Source organism: Haliaeetus albicilla, chromosome 10 (genome assembly GCF_947461875.1).
Source record: "Haliaeetus albicilla chromosome 10, bHalAlb1.1, whole genome shotgun sequence".
NCBI classification, from domain to species: domain Eukaryota; kingdom Metazoa; phylum Chordata; class Aves; order Accipitriformes; family Accipitridae; genus Haliaeetus; species Haliaeetus albicilla.
This window is the reverse complement of record NC_091492.1, coordinates 1814688-1836740: the sequence shown is the minus strand read 5'-3', so window position 1 is coordinate 1836740 and position 22053 is coordinate 1814688. Positions and strand designations below refer to the sequence as shown.

At 64.3% G+C, this 22053-nt stretch overlaps 1 protein-coding gene across 8 annotated transcripts in view; it reads right to left on the bottom strand.

Moving 5' to 3' along the window:
• The window catches only part of CBFA2T3 (CBFA2/RUNX1 partner transcriptional co-repressor 3), a 29540-nt gene extending 8606 nt beyond the window's left edge, over positions 1–20934 (bottom strand). For 2 of the 8 annotated variants that reach the window (XM_069793259.1, XM_069793263.1), the window contains exons 1-2: positions 9423–9700; positions 320–466 (exon numbers count right to left, since the gene is read on the bottom strand). In XM_069793259.1, the coding sequence (XP_069649360.1) occupies positions 320–466; positions 9423–9498 (223 nt within the window). In that variant the 5' untranslated portion in view covers positions 9499–9700. Of the gene's footprint in view, positions 1–319; positions 467–9422; positions 9703–9731; positions 10476–11400; positions 11885–20593 lie in introns of those variants that run through there. The other 6 variants (XM_069793262.1, XM_069793267.1, XM_069793265.1 and 3 more) reach the window with 6 other exon arrangements.
• Positions 20935–22053: the final 1119 nt, after the last annotated feature.

Below are 22053 nucleotides of genomic sequence, written 5' to 3'. Positions count from 1 at the left end.
GCCACTGTTCGGTGATCGCGTGGCAGGAGATCAGGACATCCCCGTCCCCAAGCACGTCGCAGGGCACTGCTGGCGACGGGCAGTGCCGTGGTGGTCCCCGCAGGCACGTGCATGAGCTTGGGGTGTGCAGCCCAAAGCCCTTCTCCGGTGCAAGAACGGGTAGTGCCACCCCACGGCACGGCCAGCACCGCGCAGGGGGTCTGAGGACGCCGCTGGTCCCGGGTGCAGCATGTGACCCAGAGACAAAGGGAGGTGGGCAGCCCCCCATCCCGGCATCCCGTCCTCAACCCGGCATCCCGTCCCCATCCCTGGTACTCACTGGTGTTTGGTGTGAAGGAGGGGAGGCGCGTGGCTCCCTGCGTGACGGCTGGCGGCGGCGGAGGCATGCTGGGCGGCGTGGACCTGGACTGTGTCTTCACGTCGGCCGGCGAGTCGGGCATGGTGGCGGTCTGTGTCTCCGCGTTATCTGCGGGGAGAGGGCACGGGGCGGTGAGCGGGGTGTGCCGGGCAGCACCGCGTTTTGCCCTCCGAACGGGGCTCAGGTCAGGGGCAGAGGGGACCCACAGGGACCTCAGGCTGGGCTGGGCATCTCTGCTCCCTGGTGCAGGATGGCAGCAACCCTCGCCCTGGGCAGAGCTGGGGCAGCGGGGACGGTGCCTGGTGTCCTGTGTGCCTGCAGGACGGTGGGGATGGTGACCAAATTCCCATGCATCTGCAAAACGGCGTGGATGCAGGGTGGTGGGGACAGGGCAGGGCACCACTCTGCCCCACGCACGGGGCACAGCCCGGCCCAGCACACAAATGGCGCGTGTGTCCCCGCAAAGCCATCGCTGTCGCATCCCGGGACCCTCCTGCCAGCAGTTACCTGCCCACGTCTCGGGAATCCCCGGCTGCCCGCTAACCCCTCGCCGTCCCCGGCAGCTACGCGCAGGGCTGCCGTAATCCCAGGCGGGGATTACGGACAGGCAGTAAATCGTGGGTTCGTTACAGCCAGGCGCTCGGTGGCGGTGGCGACGGCAGGACCCACGCACCCACCAGTGGCTGTCGTCCCACAGCCCCGAGGAGCCCCACGAGGCACCAGATCCTGCAAACCGGGGAGCACGGCACCGCTGCCTCCCTCCCACCGTCCTGTGCTTGCAACCCCAAATAACACCCGGCAGCGGCATCCCCGGGGAGAGCGTGCCAGCACCATCCAGTCCGGATGGCGGCGGCGGCACGGCCCCGGTGCAAGGTTTCGGCCCCGCGGCTGCTGCGCCGGGCGGTGATGGGTGACCGCAAGTGCGGGCAGCTGCGGCGATCTGTCAGTGTGCCCGAGCCCGCGCCGTCGCCGGCCCCAGCCAAAGAAGGAAGCGGCCGCCGTGGCTGTCCCCCAGCCCCGCACCCGGCCGGGGTCCCCACTGCGCCCCGGCACGCTCCCCGCCAGGCAAGGCTGATAAACACTAATCTAATATGCATGCTTAATCCGCTGCAACTGTTGTGAGATTAATTGAACCCTGCAAGAGCGCATTGTCTGGGCTAAATAAAACTGGGGCCTCATCCCGAGCGAGATGCTATCGGGGCTTGTGCCACAGCCGATGCTGTGCGGGGACGACCGGGAGATGGGAGAGCTGGTGGCAAGGGCCAAAATTTCGGGCAGTCACCATCGTGGTCCCACAGTATCCTCCCAGATTGCTCCGGCACCGTGGGACCATCCCTCCCCACCCGCGGCACACCGTAATCCTGCAGACGCCTGGATGTGCATGCTCCAGTTTCCCTTTCCTTGCTCCGTTCTCCCACTCCAGCCACAGGAGAAACCCCAAGACCAAGCAGCATCCCTCCCCGTAAAACAACAGTTTGTTGACAGGACCTGCCAAAATAGATGGTGTGTTTTGAAAAACACCTTTTATTTTCCTTTTCATGGAAATGCCCATCTCTAGGCAAGGCTTCTCCAGACTTCCAGGCTTCCCCCATCAACCAGCGGAGCAGGATCCAGCCCCGACGGCAGAGGACGAGCCGCGAGCGTGCACAGAGCGTGACCTGGAGTGGGTGCCTGCATCCGCGCAGCCACAGTGCCTTAATCCGCCGGGTGCTCACACGATCCCTCCTGGGCTCAGCATCCCCTGGCCATCGCCCTCCGCCCAGCTTGGCAAAGCACGACCTGCATCGCCTCTGCTTGCTGGCTCCTGCCCGCAACAGGCAGGACCAGCACCTCCCCGTGACGCAGAGCTCTGCGTGGGCACCGCTGCCATCCCCTCGCCCTTCTCGCCCCCTCCAAGCCCGGGGTTTGCACCACGGGGCGCTGGCTGGCGTTGCACACCGAGCGCGGCGCAGCGAGGCATCGCGACGCGTTCTTCACGTCGGCAACGCTGCAGCCGCCCACGTGCTTGGCCCCAGCCCTCCACGCAACAGCCGCCGGCGTGGGGACAAGCTGCAGCAGCTTGGGGACAGCGTGGCAGCTTGCCCAGGTAAGTGCACCTGCACCAGTTGCTTGCGCGGCTCCCAGCATGGTGGGGCTGCGCCGGTGCGTTTGGCTCTGCCGTTGCTTGCAGGGAGGGAGGAGGCTGCAGGCTGCGAGATGCTCGCCCCAGCCTGCATCCCTGTCCCTGGCTGCATCCCCATCCCTGCCTGCATCCCTGGCACCGTCCCTATGTGCATCCCTGCTCCCGTCTGCCTCCCTGGCAGCATCCCTGCCTGCATCCCCAGCACAGTCCCTGCCTGTATCCCTGTGCCTGCCTGCATCCCCATCCCTGTCCCCATCCTCCTTGCTGTCCTGACTCCGTACGCACGTCCACGCCGAGGGGAAAACAAGGATACGCTCATTCTGGCACCGACACGGCTTTTCCACAGCTTCCCATTGGGAGGAAAGTTTCCACGAAGCTGAGCAAGCACCCAGGGAAACAGGGCCTGGCTGTGGTTTTTTGTGTCTTTTCCTTTTTCTTCTCTAAGTCATAAATTTTCCCCAAGGTGTTTGCAACCCAAACAATGCCATGCGGGCACAGGGATATGGGACGGCCCCAAACCCGATGGGATTTCTCAGTGCCAAAGCCCAGAAAAGCCCATGGGAAACAGAGCCCAGGATGTCTGCAGGATCCGGCCATGGCCATGGCACCCACCCAGGTCCTTTACAGGATGGGACAAGCTCCGTGGCAGGCAAAGGGGGTTTCAGGGGGGCACGCTGCAGCCTCCTGGCAGCGCCTCCAAACAATAATTCCCCAACACGACTCAAAGTCCGCTGGAATTTTTTTTTTTCTTTCTCTGTTTTTTTTTTTTTTCTTTCTTTCTTTGGGGTAATTTGTCCCAGCCGCTCAGGGCTGTGTCTGTTTTCCTCCATCTGGTTTCCATTAGGCCTGTACAACCCAGATGAATAAGTAATAATATAAAAATAAAAGGATTAGTATTTTCTCCTTGGCTGGCGGGAGCGGGCGTCCCCCACCCTGCCTCCCGGGGCCAGCAAATGCTGGACCCCGCACACCCCCGCACGACCCCGAGCCCCCCATTTGTCACACCGGAGGGTTTAACCCCTGGCACACTGGCCCGGGCACGGTCCCCGCTGGGGTGACACACCAGCGTGGCCGCTAACCGGCTGATAAAGCCCGGCTTGGCCCCAGCTTGCTCGTGGTGCCTGGCCCCGTGCCGCGCCAGCAGCACCACAGGGGTCGGGTTTTGTGACCCCGCTGGGCGCCAGCAACCCCCGAATCGCTCGCTCCAGCTTGTGCATCGCTTCTCCCGGGTGGAAGCTGCAAGAGAGCCTGTTAGCTGGTCCCCTGCCTCCCACCGGAGCTGGGGCCGGGGGTCTGCTTGGCTGCGTGCTCCTCAGCGGGCAGCGCTGGATGCTGGAAAGCACCAATGCATGGCACCGTGCGGCTGTGCACGCCATTAGGCACCAACACACGGCACGGTGCAACGGTGCATGCTGGCGGGCACCAACACATGGCGCTGTACAGCTGTGCACACCAGCAGGCACCAAGGCACAGCATCACATAGCCGCACACACCAGCGAGCACCGACGTGCAGCCGAGCACGCCAGTGGGCACCAACACACGGCACCCTGCAGCCGTGCATGCCAGCGGGCACCTATGCATGGCATCCTGCAGCCTGGCGCGTGAGGGACAGTGCCCAGCAGCCGGCCCAGCCCAGCGTCTGCTGTTTCCCATGGCCGTGGGGATCCCGTCCCACCGCTGCAGGCTCTGCCCCAGCCTGGGGTACCCGTCCTCCCCAGGCAGCGAGCGGTCCCTGCTCTCTGCAGCCTTCGGCAGGGCCACAGAGCAGCTGGGGATGGGAATAGGGGTGCGCCAGCCCCAGGGGTGAGCCTGATGACTGCGGAGCACCCAGGCCGGCTGCTCGCCTCTCCACCTCCCCGGGGATGGGGATGGAGAGGGCAGGGAGCTGCCCCGACTGCGGCCGTCAGAAAGCTCCGGCTTCCTGCAGCCCTCCCAGGCCAGGCGAAGGTTCCTGGCGAGGAAGGGGTTAAAAGGGAATTAAAAGACCAGCATCCTTCATGCTCTCCAAATGGCCACAAATGAAATCCAGATGCTGGAGGCGACGTCTCCTGAAGCCAGGCTGCCTCCGAAACAAAGGCAAAGCATTCCTGCTCCTCAGCTGCCGCTGCCACGGGGGCCAAGAACAACTCCCCGATAAGATGGCGAGGGACCGAGCCGTCCCAGCTGGAGCACGTCAGGGAAGCGTGCAGCGCCGGCGGCCAGGCAGCAGCGCCGGCCACGTGCGCAAGCCCGGCAGAGGTGGTGGGAGCTGCAGGGCACCGTCGTCTCCCTCTTCCCCTGCACCCATCCTGCTCCCCTCCCCGGGGACAAGGCGACGATGGGGGTAGGTGACAGCAGGCAGCTCGGAGGTGGCTCATCCCCAGTTGCACACGGAGGACCGGGACGGCGCCTGCGGGATGCGGCGGGGATGCTGCCCACCCCCGGCAGTTATCCCATCGCCAACGTGTCCCGTGTGCCCGTTTTGGGGAGCCGGGCTAGCAGGGAGCGATCCAAACCCCAGCACTCGTCAGCACAAATGAAGCCTTTTAAAAGGAAATTTAATTAATTAAACCCTCTGCACAACATGTAAATGAACCTGGATTCGGCCGACTCCAGGCCTGGGGAGGCGCTTGCAGGCGCGGGGAGCTCTCGCCGCAAGTAATGGCTGCCGCGAGGACGACGGGACGCAGATGTGCCCGGCAGCGCCACGGGAGCGCTGGCAGCGGTGCCCAGCGCTGCCGGCTACTTGGGCCCTGCCTGCACTCCTGCCTGCAGGCAGGGATCCTCACAAGGATGCTCATGCCCTGAGCGGTGCAAGCCTTGCTCTGCCCTGCTGCTCCAGCTGGGGGGATGCTGGCAGCCTGGCCCAGGATGGGTGACAGCGCCGCACCAACCAACCCACGAATTTGGGCATCGCCCCTGCGGTTTAGTTCGGCTGCTCAGCGGAGCGGGACACTCCATCCTCGCACCACCGCAGTAGCCCTTTGCACCGGTCGGCGAGCCAGCCTTTGTCCCTGCTGTCATCGCCTTGCCCATGAGTGTCCTGGGACGGGTCCCACGCCGCTGGGACGCTCCCTACCCACCCAATGCCAGGCGTAAAGCAGATTTCACCATGCGCAGATGCATCCCGATTTGCTTTGCTTTCCCCATAGCCCCATCACATGGCGCCAGCATCCCGGGGAGGTCCGGTGCTGCCTGGGGGATGCGCCACAGGTAATGCTCCCCACTCGGCTCCAGGGCAGCGGTGCCGGCAGCGACCCCGCCGCCTGCTCCCCTTCCACCTCCCTAAGTGTGGCAGCACCAGCACGGCTCTGCGTGGGACACCAGTACCTGGGGCCAGGCTCTCCCAGGCACCCCAAGCCCAACAAACCTCCATTTCTCAAGCCACAGCCAGCCGCCCAGGGACCCAAACCCGCTGCCTCGGCGCCGCACAGGCAGTGCCAGCCGGCTCCCGCTCCCCCCTGCGCCGGCATGGCCAGGCAGGAGGGAGGTGGGTTTGATTTTCCTCAAAACAACAACAAAAAAAAGGCCCCCCCAAAAAAGCACCCTCTCTGTTTTACAAGCCTTCATTTGCTATTGTTTATGTAAACAGGTAAATTGTTTCGTATCTCAATTAAAAACATCTGCCACATAAATGAATACCAATTAACTCATCCTGTTTTTAATTACTCTGTTAATTACACACAGGCAGCAAAAAGGATGGCAGGGGAATAGGGAAAGCATGCTTACAACCCCCCCTTCCCACCTTGCTGTTGGCAAGGATCCGAAATGTGCCCAGATAATGATGGATTAAGGTGGCTGGTGACAACCGTGGCTCGTGGCCAGCTCCGGCGTGGCGGCTCCCTCCCGGCCCCAATGGGCGCTGCCAGGGTGCCTCACGGGGGTATTTCCCGGCACCCTCCGGAGAGGTGCCGTGCCACACCGTTTCAGAAACCCCAGGTCCCGCGGGACGTGCCAACGCTGCCTGCGTCATCCCCCGTGCCGACGGTGGCCGCGGCACAGCCCGGCTGGCTTTCCCGGTGCCAGCCCCACATTTGCTCTCAAAATGCATCCTGGGGGAGAGAAACCTCGGGATGCCGAAGCATGCGGGAAGGGCGGAAGGATGGAGGAGGCTTCACGTGGGCAGCATCCTCATGGACCCAGCACATCCTCGAGGCGCCCGTGCCGCCCCCGGGAGCCCTCCTGCTGCCAAGTGGCAACACCTCTGCGTGGGCACAGCAGCACGGGGTAGATGCCCTCCTTGAGCTGGGCCGGTGGCGATTGCGGAGGGACCCCAGACGCCGTCAGCCCCTCGTCCGTGTCCCCCCCCCCCCGGCTGCGGGAAGCTTTCCAAGCGAGCAGATGGGGCAGGGGAGCGGCGGCAGCGAGGAGGAGAGCAGAAAAGGCTATTTTCTCACGCTACATATTTTACAAGTTGAACATTTTGTGCATTTCAGCCTTGCCTGTAAAAGCATCTCGGGCTCAGCCCTGGGACTCGACGTCGGAGCCTGTGAGTCAACAGCGGCTGGCGGCGACGTGGCCGGCCGGCACGGAGAGGGGCCGGGAACCAGGATCCCCCCACGCAGAAGGTCAGGCTGGGGGGTCCCCCTGATCCACTGGCTCTGGAGGAGCAGCAGGATGGCCAACGATATCCCTCGAGTCCCCCAGCCGGGGCACAGCATGTGCCACAGACGCTGCCTGTCTGACCCGTCCTGCCAGCAGCTCCTGGGGCGGCGAGGGGAGGTGGGCACCCACATGCCCTCACTGCTCCTCAGCTGCCTTACTGTTCTGGAAATTAAATATACTGGCTAAACACCAGGAGTAAATAGAGTGCCGTGGCCAGCCCTGCACACCTGGAGGCATGTGGGCACTGGCAGCATCGGCCGGAGCTGCCCTCCACCTGGGAAACACCCACGTCTTCTTGGCTGCAAACCACCTCCTCGGCGCAAGGGCTGCGGGTGCATCACCGCAGCGGCTGCACTAGAAGGGCAATTGCTCCACCAACATGCTGCCAAAGGTGAACCCCAAAACCAGCCTGACGCCCTAGATACAAAGCCAGTTGCTCTTCAAGGGCAGGGAGATGTTCAGGCTACGATGCCCCTAATCTGCAATTTTTGCAGCCACCCAGCCACGCATGTGCACAGGGACGCTCCTGCCCAAAGGTGGCCTTGATGGCTGGATCAGGGACAAGTGGCACAAGCAGCCAGGGGACTCGGGACATTCTGGAGGCAGAGAGTGGCTGGGGAAGGGAAAACATCCCCCTCCACATGCCAGCGCTGGCAGGGAGCTCCCTGCAAGGTTCCCTGCAGCGTGGGAACGCCGAGACACCGCTGGGTCCCCAGGGACCCGGGGCCGGATCCTGCCCCACAGACGCCAGGATGGTAACAGCTCCGAGGGGGTGCCGAGTCCAGCCGTGCATCCCCACAGCCTCTGGGCTGCTGCATTACTGACTCTTTGTCTATTTTTTCACCACGGGCTCCATTTCAAGGCAATTTTGCCCATGCGAGATTGAATCAAACAACACAGGAAAAAATATTAATGAGAATTTTGCAAAATAAACAGGAAATCCCTTGGATGTTTTCTGGAAACATTGGTCAGCATCTTCCAAAGGAAAGCTGCGGGCTTGTCAAGGTGGGGTTGCCCCTGGGGAGCCTGAGCGCGCTGGGAGGGACGGCAGAAAACAAGCTGCAGGAAATCTAAAAATAAACCCCGAACCAGGCAATGGCACTAACGCCAGCAGTGCCTGGGCAGGGGGGTTCTCCTCTGTGTCACCGGCCTGGTCTTGCCCCACGCCGGCCATCACGAAGCTCGCAAGGACTGGCCCCAGCTTGGGGACTCCCCCCTGGCCCCAGCCTGGTGGGGCAGCTTAATCCAGCTCCCACCCGTGGTCCAGCTTGGAAAGCATAAGCCAGGGCTGCAGCATCCGACCCACATCCCCTTGACCCCAGCAGCAACTTTTAAGCCCAGCTTTGCATCGAGCTCAGCACTGCAACCCATGGGATGCCCCCCAGCTCCCTTCCAGGGCCCAGGCAGCCCCATTTGCAGGATCAGGCCCTGATCTGCCCAAAACCTTGTGCACACTGTGCCGGTCTGGCCGGGGGCAGAAGTGGAGTCGGTGCCGGTGATGGGGGCTGGTGTGTCCCCCCCCGGGGGCCCAGCTGCCTGCCCCACTGCCAGCGCTCCCGCATGCCTCCCCAGCAGCCCTGTGCTCCCTGGCCAGCTCACCGGCAATCAACTGACCCCCCCCCATTAAGAGACATTATAATAGATATTTACAGGGTGCCTCTCCTCCCCCGGGGTCCCGCGGCACCCTGTGGCACCCCGCACCCCTTCCCCGGGTACCCGCGGGCAGAGAGCCGAACTGCCTCTAGACTGTGCCGGGGATTTAAGCCGGCTGCCAGCAGCGAGCGGAGCCGAGACCCCATTTTCATGGCAAAGCCAGACACTGTGCAGCCCAGATCCTGCGCGGGGTTTTCCATGCCTCCAAACAACCGTGGGTCAAAAGCAGAAATCCAGGGAAGCGACGCAGGGGATGTCGGCAGAGACCCGCCAGCCCCCAGCCCCAGGTTCCCCATGGGACCTGCCAGAGTCCCCTTCCCGGCACGCTGGCTGCAGGCAGCCCACCCCAGTTGTGCCCACGGGGCTGCCCCCGAGCCCGGTGGTGCCGAGCTGCCGCAGCCACGGGCAGAGGCTGGGGGGCTGCTCAACCCTCCCAACCCGAAGCGGGGCCGAGCACCAGAGTATTTTTCCATCCTGCATCCTGGAAGTTCCCGATGTAAGAGGCAAATCCTGCACCCACACGAGGCCTCGCTGCTAACCTGCCCGAACCCAGCACCCAACCCGCGCCAGCACCCAGCGCCACAGGAGAATAGCCTCTCCCCGCTACACATCTCAGCTTTTCCTCCCCACAAGCCAACATCTGCAGTCACACGTTTTTCAAACAAAACACGCCCGACATCTGGCCGTCCCCGGGTAAAACCTTACCTGCCAACGCAGATACCAGCCGGGCCTGCCGGGAGGCAGCAGGCAGGGAAAAACCCCTTTGCACAGCCAAATTCATCTCCACTTGCCTCCCCGACCACAGCAAAAGCAACGCTCAAAACTTCTCCCTGCGTGGAAACGCACTGTGCGGGGACCTGCCTTATCCACCTCCGGACACCCAGGCAGCTCGGCCCCATGGGGCTCCTCACCCGAGGACCACAGGCACCGGAGCTCTCAGCATCCTCCCCGGCTGCTGCTCGGCGTTTGCAGTGGGATTTTGGGACGGTTCCCCCATATCTCCGTGCCCCGTACCATAGCAGAGCTCACCCCACCGCAGCGCCGAGCAGACGGATGTTTGCAGAGTGTCTTCAAGTCGCTCGACAAAGGAGCGGAAAATTAATATTCCTTTTAATTAAAGGCAGAAAAATCTCTTTGTTCCTGAACAGACAGAAGACAACAGAGGGAAGAGCTCAAAAGCTCTTTCTAAGCGAGAGACGGGACCATCGCTTAGATTCAAAGACACTGTCAACGTGCACGTGACCTCAAATTAAAAAACCAAAATGAAACCCAGCAGCGGCAGCAGCTCCTCTCCAAAAGCGAAGGAAAGTTGCAAAGTTTTTCTTGGCTAATAGGGGGAAAAAAAAAAAAAATCCAACAAAAGGTGTGTTTAACCAGAGAAATGCTCTGCAGTATCCGAAGGCACCATCCAGCAACGAGGGCTGTGTGGGGGAGTGATGGGGAGAGCTGGCCGTGCCCCGGCCCAGCGTCACGGAGGAGCCACAGAGGAGCCACAGAGGAGCGCGGTGCCAGCCCCGCTCCATCACTACGCCGAGAGCATCCCCTTAGCAAAACCAGGCCGCCGCCGCCGCCAGAGAAGGAGCCGGACGGTGATTAATGGCTGCGAGGATCAGAAGCTGGGCAGCGCTGAGGCAAAGAGCTGGAGGCTCCCCAAGCCAGCCTTCCTTCCCAAATCTGCATCCAACAAAACCGTCCCACGGCACACACGAGGACACGGCACGTGTCCCCAACACGGACTCGTGTCCTCGTGCGTAAACACAGAATTATGCTGCCGTAGCTGTAAACTTCCCAAACCAGCTCTGGGATTCCTCCCACAAACTCCCCGAGTGGATCAGCTCCTCCTCGCCACGAAACGCGGCTCCGTCAGTGACCGGAGCGGGACGCAGGGGATGAAAACCACTTCTCCCACCGGGCAGAAAGTCGGGAGCCACGACCGGGGAGGGATTACTCCGGGGAGGGGGGGGTGGTAGAGGGCACAAACTCGCGTGGGTTCCCGGGGATGCCGGGTCGCCCCACGCCACCCCGACTCTTGGAAAGCAGCCGCCGGGTACGGGGAGGGGAGCGCAGGCAAAGCCCCGGCCCCGCCGCCGTGGCGGGGGAGAGGGGTCGGCATCCCACCGCCCCGGCGTGAGCGGGGCCCACGGTCACGGCAGACGGCTCCCGCCCGGCCTCCCCGCTGGAGGAACGGCTCCGAGCGCTGCCCGCTGCACGGACGGCGGCTCCGGGGACCGCTCGCCCCGGTTCGCCCTGCTCCGTTCCGCCGCCGCGGCGCGTCCCGGGGGCGGCCGGGCACGGGGCCGGAGGGAGAGACGGCGGCGGCGGGGACCGCGCTGGCTCGGGCACCGGGAGCATCCCCCTCCCCTGCCCACCGGCAGCTTCCCCGACACCGGGAGCATCCCCCGGGGAACCGGGAGCCTCCCCGTCTCCTGCGCACCGGGAGCCTCCTCCGAGCACCGGCAGCGTCCCGGACTCCTGCGCACCGGGGAGCATCCCCCGAGCACCGGGAGCCTCCGACTCCCCCGAGCACCGGGAGCATCCCCCGAGCACCGGGAGCCTCCGGCTCCCCTGCGCACCGGGAGCATCCCCCGGGCACCGGGAGCATCCCCAGCCCCTCTTCCCCGGGAGCATCCCCCGAGCACCGGGAGCCTCCCCGTCTCCGTTCCCGGGCGCGGACGGCACTTACCGTCCTGAGGTGTGGCGGAGGCGTGAGGTAAGTCCCAAGGCAGGGGCCGGTAGGAGCGGGCAGAGCCGGCAGCGGCCCCCGGCGGCGGCGGCGGCGGCCCCGGCCCCGTTAAGGCCGGCGCGGGCGGAACGCGGCCCCGCGGCGGCGGTTGCCCCCGGCACCTGCCCGCCGCCGCTCGCCGCGCCCGGGACCACCGAGGGCCGCCAGCCCGGGGGTCGGGGCGCTTCCCCCCCCCGCCCCCCCCCCCGAAAGGGGGGGCACCGGAGAAGCGAGAGAAGGCGGGAACGGAGATAAAAAAAACAAAAAAACCAAAAAAACAACGGTAAATCCGCGGGGCCGGTTCACCTCCTACGCGCTGACCGGCGGCGCATCCTCCGGCACCGCGTCGCGGCCATGGGGCGCCCGCGGCCGCGCTCCGTGCCGGGCCGGGCCGCCCGCAGCGCCCGCCGCCGCCACCGCCGCCGCTGCCGCCCGCCCGCCCCGGAGTGAGCGCCGCCCGCCCGCGCCCCTGCCTTAGACGGCGTCTCCACCGGGCCCGGCAGGGGGCGCCCCGCCGCCGCCGCCGCCGCTACCGGAGCGGGGCCCCCGGGGTGCGCGGCTGGGGCGTGGGGCGGGGGGGGGAATGGGATGTGCGGGGATACGGGGGCTGCGCGGCACCGGGGGGGGCTGCACGGCACCGGGGGGATGCGCGGGGATACGGGGGCTGGGCGGCACCGGGGGGATGCACGGGGATATGGGGGTTGCACGGCACCGGGGTGATGCATGGGGACACGGGGGTTGCACGGCACTGGGGGGCTGCACGGCACCGGAGGGATGCGTGGGGATACGGGGGCTGCACGGCACCGGGGGGATGCACGGCACCGGAGGGATGCGTGGGGATACGGGGGCTGCACGGCACCGGGGGGATGCACGGGGATATGGGGGTTGCACGGCACCGGGGTGATGCATGGGGACACGGGGGTTGCACGGCACCGGGGGGGTTCACGGGCATACGGGATGCTCATTGGGATTGGGGACCGACCGCATGGGGGGACTGGAGGCGGCTGTGCAGGGGTTGGACAGGGTTTGGGGGGGTGGGGGGCTGCAGAGGGCTGGGGTTTTGCAAAAGGTTGAGGGTTCGCAAGGGGTTGGGGGTGATGAAGACTGAGGGTTGTAAAGCTGGGGGGGTGGGAGGCTGCATGGAGGGGGGCTGCATGTGGTTTAGGGGGCTGCAAGGGGGCGGGAGTTGTTTGCGTGGGGTGGGGGTACTGCGAGGGGATGGGGCCAGGGCCTGTCTGGGGTCCTGGGAACAGCCAAGGGGCTGGGGCTTGCAGGGTGGGGGTGTGTGCAAGGGGCTGGGGGGCCGGGGGGGGGCTGGAGTTGTGGTTGCTCTGCTTCCCCCTCCGGAAGCCCAAGGGCCAGGGTTGCAATAGGAGCAGTCACATGCGCAGCCGCAACATCAGTGCACAGCAAGCCCCGTGGGCACAGCCTCCATCTCTCCATCTGCACCCCATGGTCCACATGCTGGTCCCAGCCCGGCCTCGGGGTGCCCCCCACCCGGCTCGGCCTTGGCAGGGCTCCCTAAGGTGGCTGCGTGGCACCGGCACCACAGAAATGCCAGCGGGGCCCTTCCTTTACAGCGGTGCACGGCAGCGGTGCACGCGTTTGCGGCGCTGCCTGCCCACGCCGGGTCCCCAGCGTGCCCTTCCCGCATGCCCTGTGCCAGCTGGGGGGGGGAACATTAAAAATTCCACACACCCCCAAGTCCTACTACGATGTTGTTGCTTGCTTCTGCGCTGGGTAATGCAAGCCCTGCTAATTTCCCTGCAAGCCGAAGCCCTGCCTCTTTGCGTAATTACTCTGCTTGGCAGCTGCCTTCTCTCTGCGAGTTGCTGTGCGGAGCCTTTGCCACCCGTATGGTTGTTGTGTTGCTCATCCTCGCCTGCTTCCCAGGGCTCAGGCGCTGGGAACCGTGGCAGCTCTGCCAGGCAGTGAGTAACCGCTGCCAGAGTGTTGGGTGGCACCACCGCTGCAGAACCATGCACGGCCAGTTCATGGCCCTGGCATGACCGACGCATCGCCACTGCGTGGTCACTGCATTGGCACCGCACGGCCATTGCACAGCCATGACATACCTGCTGCATGGCCCCTGCATGACCTTTGCATGGCCAGTAAGTGACCGTTGCATGGCCACTGCGTGACCACTGCACGGCCACTAAATGGCCACTGCATGGTCGCTGTACAGCCAAGCTCCCCCCACGTCACCCCACTGACAGGGTTGTAGTGGGATGATGCTGCAGCACCCCAACCCAGCCCCCTCCATCCTGACCTCCAGCTCTGGTTTAGCCCCCCCTTGCTCCCCCCAAGAGCTGATGCGTCCTTCCCTGCCGTTCTCACGGTGGCTCGGCCCAACAGCGGGGGGGCTCAGAGCATTTCCCTGCTTTGGTGGGATGAGCAGGTCTGTGCTCACCCCAGAAGTTTCTGTACCTACACCGGTTGGCACAGTGTGCACACGCTGTGCAGAATCACACACCCTGCTACTGAGCACCCTGCCTGCCCTGCCTGCCCTGCCTGCATTTCCCAGCCTGAAGCACTGGGGTTGTCCCCGTTCCTGCCCCTCTCTGCGCTGCCCTCATTCCCCAAGGGGCCTTTCTCAAGGATCCTCTTGCGGGTGAGTGTCACGGCCCCACTGGCAAGGGCCCATGTGCAGTGGAGGAAAATCTGCCCCCGCGCACAGCTGCATGCCCGTCCCGCCGCCCCCCCGGCTTTGCATAGGCAGCACCGGCTGGCACATGCAAATGCCGGCGGTGCATGTGCGTTTGGACACGTGGTGCACGGCACAGTCCCCACCGGCGCACACGTCGAGGCATGGCAGAACATCAGCCACCACCGAGGCAGTCCAAGAGCGCTCCCAACACAGAACCCTGGTATTCTGGGGTGCGAGCACAGGGCTCCTTTGCGCTCTGGCCACTCAGTGGGAGAGCCCGGACCTGACCATGGGGGTGACCATGCTTTTAGCCAGATGGGCTGTCCCACACATCCACCCCAACGCAGCACAAGCCATTGAATACATTGCAAACCCCATGGACCTGCCGACACCCTGCCTGTGGGCACCACGCGGGGACCTGCCGGGAAAAGCCGCAACCTCTCCGGCTCTCCGGCTCCTGCTTAATTTGGGGTATAGATGAAGGATGCCATCAAATACCTGGCATCAGCCAAGGGGGTCGAGCTGAGGCTGAGCCGGGTGGCTGTGAGCCCACGGGGTCGTTGCAGCGAAGGTGGATGGAGCCCGGCAGAGCCGCCCTGCCGGGGCCACCGTGCAGGCAAGAGCTGCCCGTCCACCGGCAGGATGGGCAGGCAGCGGCACTGCTGCACGCACGGGACAGCGTGGGCAGGAGGGAGCCACGCCGCGCCCTCCCCGGCAGCGTTTGGGTGGCAGGGTCTGCTTCGTTTCTATTCCGCGTGCGCAGCCTGTAATTTTGGTCTATTGAAGTCATAATTCACTACTGTGAAAATAAACATTTGTGTTAGCTCGCTTTATTCGGCGGGCCTCGTCTGAATGTTAATAATTCCCTGCTGGCACGCTCGCACGTGGCCTCGGCCGCTGGGACAAAGCCCAGGCACCCATGGCCGTGGCCACCTCCTCTCACGCTTTGGGTAGGATCTCAGCATCCTTCACACGCTGTCCCGGGGATCCCTGGATCCCAACAGAGAAGAGATGGGGAGAGAAATGCCACTTAGAACTAAGTCAGCGATGACGAGGGAATTGCCGCAAGATAGGGGTAATGTAAAGGTAATATTTAGAGTAAAGCAGGCTGCGTCCAGCACCTGCTCTGGACCCTTCCAGTCCTGTGCCCATCCCTGCTTTTATTTGCTTGTGCTCTTTTCTGGGTGCTCCCACCTGCAGCCGGGATGCCCCAGCACCCACCCTGTGCCGTAGCCAAGCAGAAGCAGGCAGGAGGACGCCTGGGCCACCTCTGGCTGTCCCCATCCCTGTCCCCATCCCTGTCCCCGCTCAGCCACCAGCCCGGGCAGTACTGGCCCCAGGGCTCCCCGGGTTTCTCCCTGCTGGGTGGTGGTGGGGGGGCTGGTGCCTCCCCTCCCCATTTGCATCTTCCCAGCCTTTATCTTTCTCCCAGTCCCCGTATTGCTGCAATTACAGACACTTTAAAACACAATGATCTGGCTGTTAGCGTGATGGATGACAGAACCTTTCTGTCTGGTTTAAATCATTGCCGAGAGTGAGCAAACTTCCCCCGGTTAACCCTTTCGTGGTCGTCCCCCCCCCCCCCCAAGCCCACTCCCTGCCCAGCCCGGGCTGGTGGCTGCTGGCTGGTGCTGCCACATGGCCCCACGGCCACGCATCCGCTGTCACGTGTGGGTCCCATGGATGGGGATAGAGAGGTGGGGGATCTGGCATCCCTGGGGTGGGGAAATATCCCTGATCCATCAGCTCCCTGGAGACACGGGACAGATGCGGCACAGCAGGGCAGATGGTGGGACCAGCCCCACTTCGTCGGAGCCGATGGCCCCGCTTTGCTGCGGTGGGAAAGCAACGGCCGGGCCGGGAGATAAGCGCCTGCCAGGGCCCGATAGCCTGCCTGGATCCGTCCCAGCCCAGGGCCTGGCAATCCGTCCCCCAGCAAATCTGGAGCCGGGGCAGGATGAGGCCCTGCCGGGTTCCCACCCAGCAGAGAGGGTGGAAACTCCTGTAATGACTCGGTGTCGGTCACGCCGGCGCGTGATTGATGGCGCAGCGTGCAACAGCCCGGCGCGGGGATTAACTGCACATGTTATGGCAATTCACGCTCCCTTTGTTTTCAGGAGCCGGCATCTCCTGCCGCCGTACATCCTACCCTGCGCCCGCCGCTGCCTGTCCTCCTCATTCCCACCAGCGCAGCCCCCACGGGTGTCTTGGTCCCATGGGAGGATGCTGGTACTGTCACCCATCATTCCCGCTCACGGGTCCCATGTCCTTCATCTCTGCTGGGTGTGCGTGGGGAGAGACTGCAAGCGGGGAGGCTCGGGGAGCAGCTAAGGACCTGAGGCACCGGGGCCTGGCACGGCGCGCTCCAGCAGATAAGATGCTCACTGAGGTCAGATGAGAGCAACCGGCACCAACCCTCGCGGGAAATGGTCACCACCACGCGCCATCCGGGCCCCGTATCTGCCCGTACACATGACCCCCCGCCCGCTATCAGGGCCGCGCACGCGGGCTGGGGGCAATGCGGTGGGTGCCGCCGGCTCACGCTGCCGCGGCCCCAACCCTGTGCCCCACTCATGCTTTTGCATCCACCATGGTGTTGGGGTCCCTTTTCACACCCTGTGGGCGCCCAACCGTCATCCTGACCCACAGGTTCTCCCCCTATAGCTCTCACTCAGCCCCTCACCCCGCATCCCGCCAGCACCGTGTCGTCCCCGTTCTCCCCAGCTCTCCCTGAGCTCTCTCAACCCGGGCTCTTGCTCAGCTCTGTCTCTTCCCAGTGTGCCTGTAAGAGCTGATTGCTATTCAGGCTGCGTCCCCCCCCACTTCGCAAGCCTTTTTAAAAAAGCCCACGGTGTTGGTTTATCACACCTTCCCCCTCACCGCGCCAGTGAGTCATCCCCTCGCCAGCATGCCACGCAGCCAGGAGCCGCGCAGACCTGCCCCGCTGCAGGCAGCACCCGTGGGCACCCGCAGTCCCCCTGCCGCGCCGTGCCGGGGGTCCCGCCACAGCCTGGCTCGCGCGGGAGGCTCGTCTGGAGGCAAAGGCAGCGAGCCGTGCCGGTGCTCAGCCCCTGGCGTGCCACAGGTTTCCTGTGTCACCCCAAGCGAGTCTGTCTGTCCGTCTGGGTTTCTCGATCTCTATCCGCTCCCTCTTGGGGAGCAGAGCATCCCTGGGTGCCTCTCTGCAGTCCTCCCTAGACGAGGCTGTGCCAACGGTGCCTGCCTGGCACAGCGCCGAGCAGAACTTGGGGACAGCGTGGGGCCGGGTTCTCACAAGCAGCCGCAGCGATGCAAAGCTCCATGCCGCTGGTGGCGTCCCCATTTTGCTGGGGACCCATTTGCTTAGAGCATCCCAGCGGGGATGCCGTGCTCAGGGAAGGGAGCTGCCGGGCTGGGAAGGGTCAGTGTGACCGCGGATGGTCCCATCGCCCTGGCTGCGTGCGTGGACACGGTGGCTTGAATCTCGGTGCCGAAATCCAGCCCAGAGGAGCTCCAGGAGCCGGGCTGTAGCCCTCCGGTGTTCTTCCCTTGGCATTTTGTTGCAGCAGGGACCCGGGCTGGCGTTGCCTTTCCCTGCGCGTTAATTCATCAGGGAACGCGCAGGGGAGATAAGGGGCTGGTGGGGAGCCAGCAACTGGGGAAGACGGCTCGCCCGCCCGCTGGCTATCACCCGCCGCAGCTGCATCCGCCGTGGTGACATCTGCTCGGCAGGAAGCGCCGCTCACCGGCCTTTCTGAAGAAAGGGGGTTCCTTTGCACCCGGCTTCCCTCTGCGCCCGCTCGTGGGGGTCCCTGGACTTGGGGCCACCCACCCTGCAGCTGCCCCGGCCCCTCGCTTCCTTGGCTGAGGGCTGGAAGGAGCAGTTCCCCAGGCCGTTGCTGCCGGGAAGCAGACCCGGAGGTTTTGCGGCTTTCACACAACTTCTATAAAGAAAAGAAAAAAAATGCATCTTCCATTAAAAGGAAAAAAAAAAAAAAATCCTGTTTTCCTGGCTGACAGATTCGTTCCTGCTTCGTGGCATTCAAAGGGAAACCGGCCCCTGCTGCTTATCATCCCCGCTCGCCCTGCACCGCAGGCTCCAAAAAATCACCAGATTGGCTTAAACACCGGGAGACTTTGGGATATGGCATCATTCTTCTGGGGGCTTTAAGGTTTTGGGGCTGCTGGAGCCCAAGTTTCCAGCCTTTCTTTGCCACAGAGAGTCTGGAAAGTGTTTTAATTGCATAGTGGAGATGGCCACGTGCTGCCCTGCCTCCAGGAGCTGGTGCTTTGGGGTGCACGAAGACACTGCCGGCCACCCCCGTGGGAACAGCGCCTGGCAGCGGCACTGGCGGCAAGTCCTGCCAGCCTCACCCTTGGCCAGCAGGAATTCTCTGGGAGATGCCGAACAAAATCCCTTGAGCTGCCCCAGCAAGCACAGCATGCTGGGAGAGCCACGCACCCTGCCGCAGTGCAGAGGGTCCCTCTGGCTCCTCTGGTCCCTTGCCCAGGGAGCTCCCCTCTCCATGGCACTGCTCCCCTTTGCCGGGAATGGCGGTGCTGAGCCTCCACAAGAGCCATGTCCTCAACGCCTGGTCCCTACCACTGCCTGGGGCACGCGAGACCTCCATGCAATGGCATCTCTTGGCCCTGCCGCAGCACCGGGCAGCCCCAGTGGAGTTAATAGCGGGTTCACACCCCCGTTCTCCCCTCCAAACCAGGGGTACCTGTCTGCTTGCCAGCCTTCCCCATCCCACAGGCTGCAACTGCCTGCACAGGGTTCTTTAACGATGGGAATTTAATTAGTTTGCATTGCACTTCCAACACCTCGCATCCCTGCAAAAATCAATCGGAGCTAGTGGGAGGTGGCGTGGCGCAGCCTGCCTTCGCTCCGGCACATGGCTTGGCCCGGCAGCAAAGACCTGGGGCTGCTTTCAGAACCCCCCCCCGGGGCCAAAATGCCCCGGCACTGAGCTCTGGCCATGTGGAGGTCGGCGCTGGTCTGTGCCGTGCCGTGCCGTGCCATGGGGAGCTGCAGCCTCGCAGCAGGGAGGTCTGGGATTCGTTACGAGGTCCAGATGCGCCACGGCAGCGGGGGATGTTGCGGCTGTCTCTGGCCACCTGCATCGTTTCCAAGTTCCCAGGCTAAAAGCAGAGCTTGTTATCAAGAGCAAAAAATGTGCCACCTCTGTTGTATTTCATTTCCCTTTCTCCACCTCTTCCCTGCCCGCTGCGCATCGGAGATAACAGCTCTCTGCACCGAAGCCGGAGTGCAGGGCAGGCAACGGCCTCGCCAGCCCTATCGCTGCCTCGCCGGCCGCAAGGAAATCAGGAAGTTTGCAGAGATATTCGACCAACAAAATAAACAATTCTCCTGCCAAGCTCCTAACCGGCAGCTCGGCGAGCCCGCAGCAATCTGCACGGCTCCTCTCGCTGCATCATTCTGGTCAACGGTGCCCACCGAGCCACCGCGGCGGCACCGCGCCCACCCGGTCCCTGGTGCCTTATCGGCGGGTGCCCCTCGCCCAGAATGCACCAAATGTTGCTGCGGGTGGCAGATCTGGGGGACAGGGACCCCAGTGCAGCTCTCACCCTCGGCGAACCGGCACGGCACGATGGGTGCAGCACCCGGGGTGCACCCCAAACCTTGTCCTCGAGCCTGTCCTCGCCGCATCCCTGACCCGCGGGGTGGGTGCCAGGACTGGGCAGCGGGGCAGGGGGCTGCGGCCGAAGCGCGGTGCCAGTGGGGAGAGGGGCGTGCAAGGGGAAGCGAGGCAGAGGGCCAGTATTGTTCATTCGGGGCAAACAAACGCCGGTGACTCAGCCGGCAGCCGCTTTCCTGCCTGCGCCGGGCACGGGCCCAGCAGGACCCCCCCGGGCCCTTCCAGAGCTGCTGCAGCCCCTTGGCTGAGGGTGGGCTGTGGGGTGCCCCTCACCCTGTGCGTGTCTGTGCCACTGCCGGGGGGATGCTCCGGCACAGGGCCACGGGATGCCCCGGCCCCACGGAGGCTCGACGTTGCCACGCTGCAAGGAAACAGCAGCACCTGGAGAGCCCATGGGGTCGGATCCTGACCCCGGTAGCACAAACCTGCTGCACGCAGGATCTGGCCGCTGCCTGGGAGCAAGCATGGGAACGCGTTCCCGAGCCGCACGCAAGCTGCTGACCCAAGAATGAACGAAAACACCCAGTAAACAACGGATCAAAACCCTGTAAATAAAATATAATTGTGGCTGATTATTATGGAAAGGTTAATTGCAGAGCAGGCTCCGAACGGGTCCCCGTCACGGTGAGCCCATGGTAGCCCACGGTGCCGGTGCCATGGGCTCGGCCATGCTCCGGGTCCCCACTCCTTCTTGCCAGTCCCCACGGGGATGCGCCGATGGGTACCGGCTGCGTGCCACCCTCAGGGAGCACGTGCCCACCCAAGGCTGCGTTTGACATCGGGGTGAGTCACCTGCACTACGGCACGGCACACGGCGTGGCCACGGCCACCCGCCACCTTCCTCCCGCCGCTACCTTGGCCTTACCTTGGCCGGTCCTGCCTGCCGCCCTGGCCCAGGAGGGTTGGCCATCCAGTTTGGGGGTTCCCCCGGGCATCCCGTGGGGTGGGTGTCAGCACCCCAGTGCCGCGAGCCTCACAGCAACCGGCACAGCCAGCCCACTCACACGTGTCGGTGCAGGAGCCGTGCCGGGGAGGGAGATGCTGAGCACCGGCAGGGCACGGAGCGTCCTGCCCGCTCGGTGCTTGCCCTGCTGCGAGGGCCGTTCATGCGATGGCCGGGGCCGGGGTGGCAGCAGAGCCGTGTCCCATGGTGAGGGGGAAGGTGAACAGCTGCCAGGCAGTGATAATGCGGCGGGTGCGGGGAGTCTGGGCAGCTGCGCCCGCGTCCTTCCCCAACAGGAACCATCTGCGACCAAGCCCAGCTCTGCCTTGCCTATCAGCCATTCCGGTCTGACTTTCCAACAACTTCCCCTTCACGCCGGCTTCACTTCCTCACTGCGAGGGGCTGGCGCGGTGCAGCTTGGCACGGCAAGGGCTGGCACGGTGCAGCGTGGCATGGCACGGCCGTCGTGGTGCACCTCAGCATGGGCAGTGTGGTGCAGCAGGGCACAGCAGGACCAGCACAGTGCTGCGTGGCACAGCTCTCAAGGGTGCAGCTCAGCACGGGCAGCACCATGCAGCATGGCACGGCACGGCACGGCACGGCACGGCATGGCTGTCAAGTTGCAGCATTGCACTGGAAAACCGGTGTGGCACAGACAGCGTGATGCAGCCCAGCGTGGCGTGGCCAGCATGATGCAACACAGCATGGTGCAGGACAGCATGGGAAGTGCAGTGCAGTATGGCGCAACCGGCACAGCACGGCCCGTGCAACACGGGGATAGCCGCGGCGCAGTGTGGTGCAGCCGGGCACGGCATGGTGCAGCCTGGCACAACCAGCATGCTGCAACACTGAGGGCTCGTCCCTTTTCCTGCAGCCCTGCAACCTGCTCTCCCCTTTGCCTGGGGACAGCCATGGGGGCGAGGATGTCCCCTGAACCGCAGCCGCAGCATCAGCACCATGCACGAACCCGTTGGGCTCCCTGCACCAGCCTGGCTCCCGGCATCGCCCTGGCCTGCTCGGTGCTTGGGATAACCCCCCCGCCAGGTACGGAGCCCCCCTTTGCACCCCCAGGTCAGCCCTCCCTGCACCAGGGCCTGGGCTCCCTGACAGCCGCCAACGAGAGAAACAACTTGTTAGAAAACCGAAAGGCGGCTCCGGGCTGCAGGTGGGAGGGAGGAAACATGTCCTAAAAATACAGCAGCGCCTGCACGGTCCCCGAAGGTGGCTGAGCAGATGGCGTGTCTTGGTGGCCACCTGGGCTCCTACAGATGGTACCCGGGGCTCCCCGCTTTGTGCCCCCAGCCCAGGGCTCCGGGGGGGGGGACGGACAGGGAAGGGACGGTAGGGTGTAAGTGGGAAGGAGGGTCCCAGAGCATGGGGGT